Genomic DNA, 1,952 nt, shown 5'->3' with positions numbered 1-1,952 from the left:
GTGTGTGTGTGTGTGTGTGTGTGTATGTGTGTGTGTGTGTGTGTGTGTGTGGCTGTGAGTGTGTGTGTGTGTGTGTGTGTATGAGTGTGAGTGTGTGTGTGTGTTTAACACAGCTCGCCACTTGCTGCTCTAATTAAAGCAGCTACTCACTGAAGAGAGGAAGTGGTTAAGAGAGGAGAAGAAGAAGAAGAGACAGAACAGAAGATACATAATCATGAGGAGGTTTTATCATCATGATGATGACGAGGAGGAGGAGAGGAGGAAGAATGTGAAAGGGAAAAGAAAAGAGGAGGAGCAGGAGGAGGAGTCTTACATGTTCTTGGCGATGACTTGAGCATCTTCCTCTCCTCCTGACGACACAAACTCAAACCTGATCTTCATCTTCTGTCGAAACAGAGAAAAGCTTCATGTGAGGAAGATGATAGTCTCCTCTGTCTGAGTGTTTCCTCAGAGCACACACTCTGTGACATCCCATAGTGCCGCCGTGCAGTATGGAAACCCATCAGCATAATGATATTTCAGTGGAAACCATGGCAACGGGTTCCATAAAAACCTTAATGTGTTATCTCTCTTCAAGCCTGCAGCCCCACACACACACACACACACAACACACACACACACACAGCAACACACACACACACACACACACACACAAACACACACACAGCAACACACACACACACACACAGCAACACACACACACAAACACACACACAGCAACACACACACACACACACAGCACACACACAGCAACACACACACAGCAACACACACACACACACACACATACACAGCAACACACACACAGAGCAACACACACACACACACACAGCAACACACACACACACACACACAGCAACACACACACACACACACACACACACAGATTAAACATTGCCTATTAAACTATTAAACTAGGATATAAACACACACACATTCTGTAGTAACTGTGTGTGTGTGTGTGTGTGTGTGTGTGTGTGTGTGTGTGTGCGTGTCAGACCTGCATGTGTCTCTCCATGAACTTGGTCTTGAGGAGTTCTGCAGCTGACGGTCTGGACGAAGGTTGTTTGTGCAGCATCCTGTGTCAGGAGGAGGAGGATGAAGAAGAGGAAGAGGAGGATGAAGCTGGTTCATCATGTCTCAGTGGTTTCATGTGTGAGGAGGAGCTGTCCGTCCAGTCAGGACCAGCCTCATCAAACTCATAATCAGTCGTTAATTAAAAGTGTTTTGTGGGGTCAACTTGACCTTTGACCTTTGACCACCAAAATCTAATCATTTCATCCTTGAGTCCTAGTGAATGTTTGTACCAAATGTGAAGAAGCTCCTTTAAAGTGTTTCTGAGATATCGAGTCCACGAAAATGAATAACACGGACACCCTGAAAACAAGATGGCCGCCGGCTCTGACTGTCTCCGGGCGGAGGAATAAAAACTCATATAGTGGAAGAGGAGAAAAGCCTGTATTGATCCTCCAGTCACAGTTTACCTGGAGGCACCAGGAGGGCGGAGCCTCCTCCTCACCTCTGCAGGACGGAGTTCAGATCAGGGGAGAAGGAGGCGGGGAGCGTTGGGGTTTCTCCCTCCACGATCTTCATCACCACGGACAGGAAGCTCGGCCCCCGGAAGGCGTGAGTCAGACAGCACATCTCAAAGAGGAGGCAGCCCAGAGCCCTGCAGACCAGAACCAGCACAGACCAGATCAGCAGCTGGACTCAGAACCAGCACAAACCAGGAGGATCAGGAAACATCTGGACGTGTCTGTTGCCACTGGAGACTTTAAACACTCGGATCATATCTGAGAGAGCACAGAGGTCAAAGGTCATTTCACTCAAGGTTCCTAATGAGAAGAGTCCACCTTCATTAACTAACACACACACACACACACACACACACACACAGAGCAGTCAGAGGTCAGTTGTTATAATTAGAGAAGAACAGGTCAGAGAGGAGGAGG

At 48.0% G+C, this 1,952-nt stretch overlaps 1 protein-coding gene across 1 annotated transcript in view; it reads right to left on the bottom strand.

The window, feature by feature from the left end:
- The window catches only part of LOC111233677 (serine/threonine-protein kinase Nek11-like), a 44,744-nt gene that overhangs the window by 21,271 nt on the left and 21,521 nt on the right, over nt 1–1,952 (bottom strand). Inside the window, exons 8-10 of the mRNA XM_022761551.1 lie at nt 1,520–1,704; nt 1,001–1,079; nt 314–384 (exon numbers count right to left, since the gene is read on the bottom strand). Coding sequence (XP_022617272.1) covers nt 314–384; nt 1,001–1,079; nt 1,520–1,704 — 335 coding nt within the window. The remainder of the gene's footprint in view (nt 1–313; nt 385–1,000; nt 1,080–1,519; nt 1,705–1,952) is intronic.

This window comes from Seriola dumerili, unplaced genomic scaffold, assembly GCF_002260705.1.
Source record: "Seriola dumerili isolate Sdu_G_001 unplaced genomic scaffold, Sdu_1.0 BDQW01000415.1, whole genome shotgun sequence".
Taxonomy (NCBI): Eukaryota; Metazoa; Chordata; class Actinopteri; order Carangiformes; family Carangidae; genus Seriola; species Seriola dumerili.
Note: the sequence above shows the minus strand (reverse complement) of the source record. Positions and strands in the feature narration are given on the sequence as shown.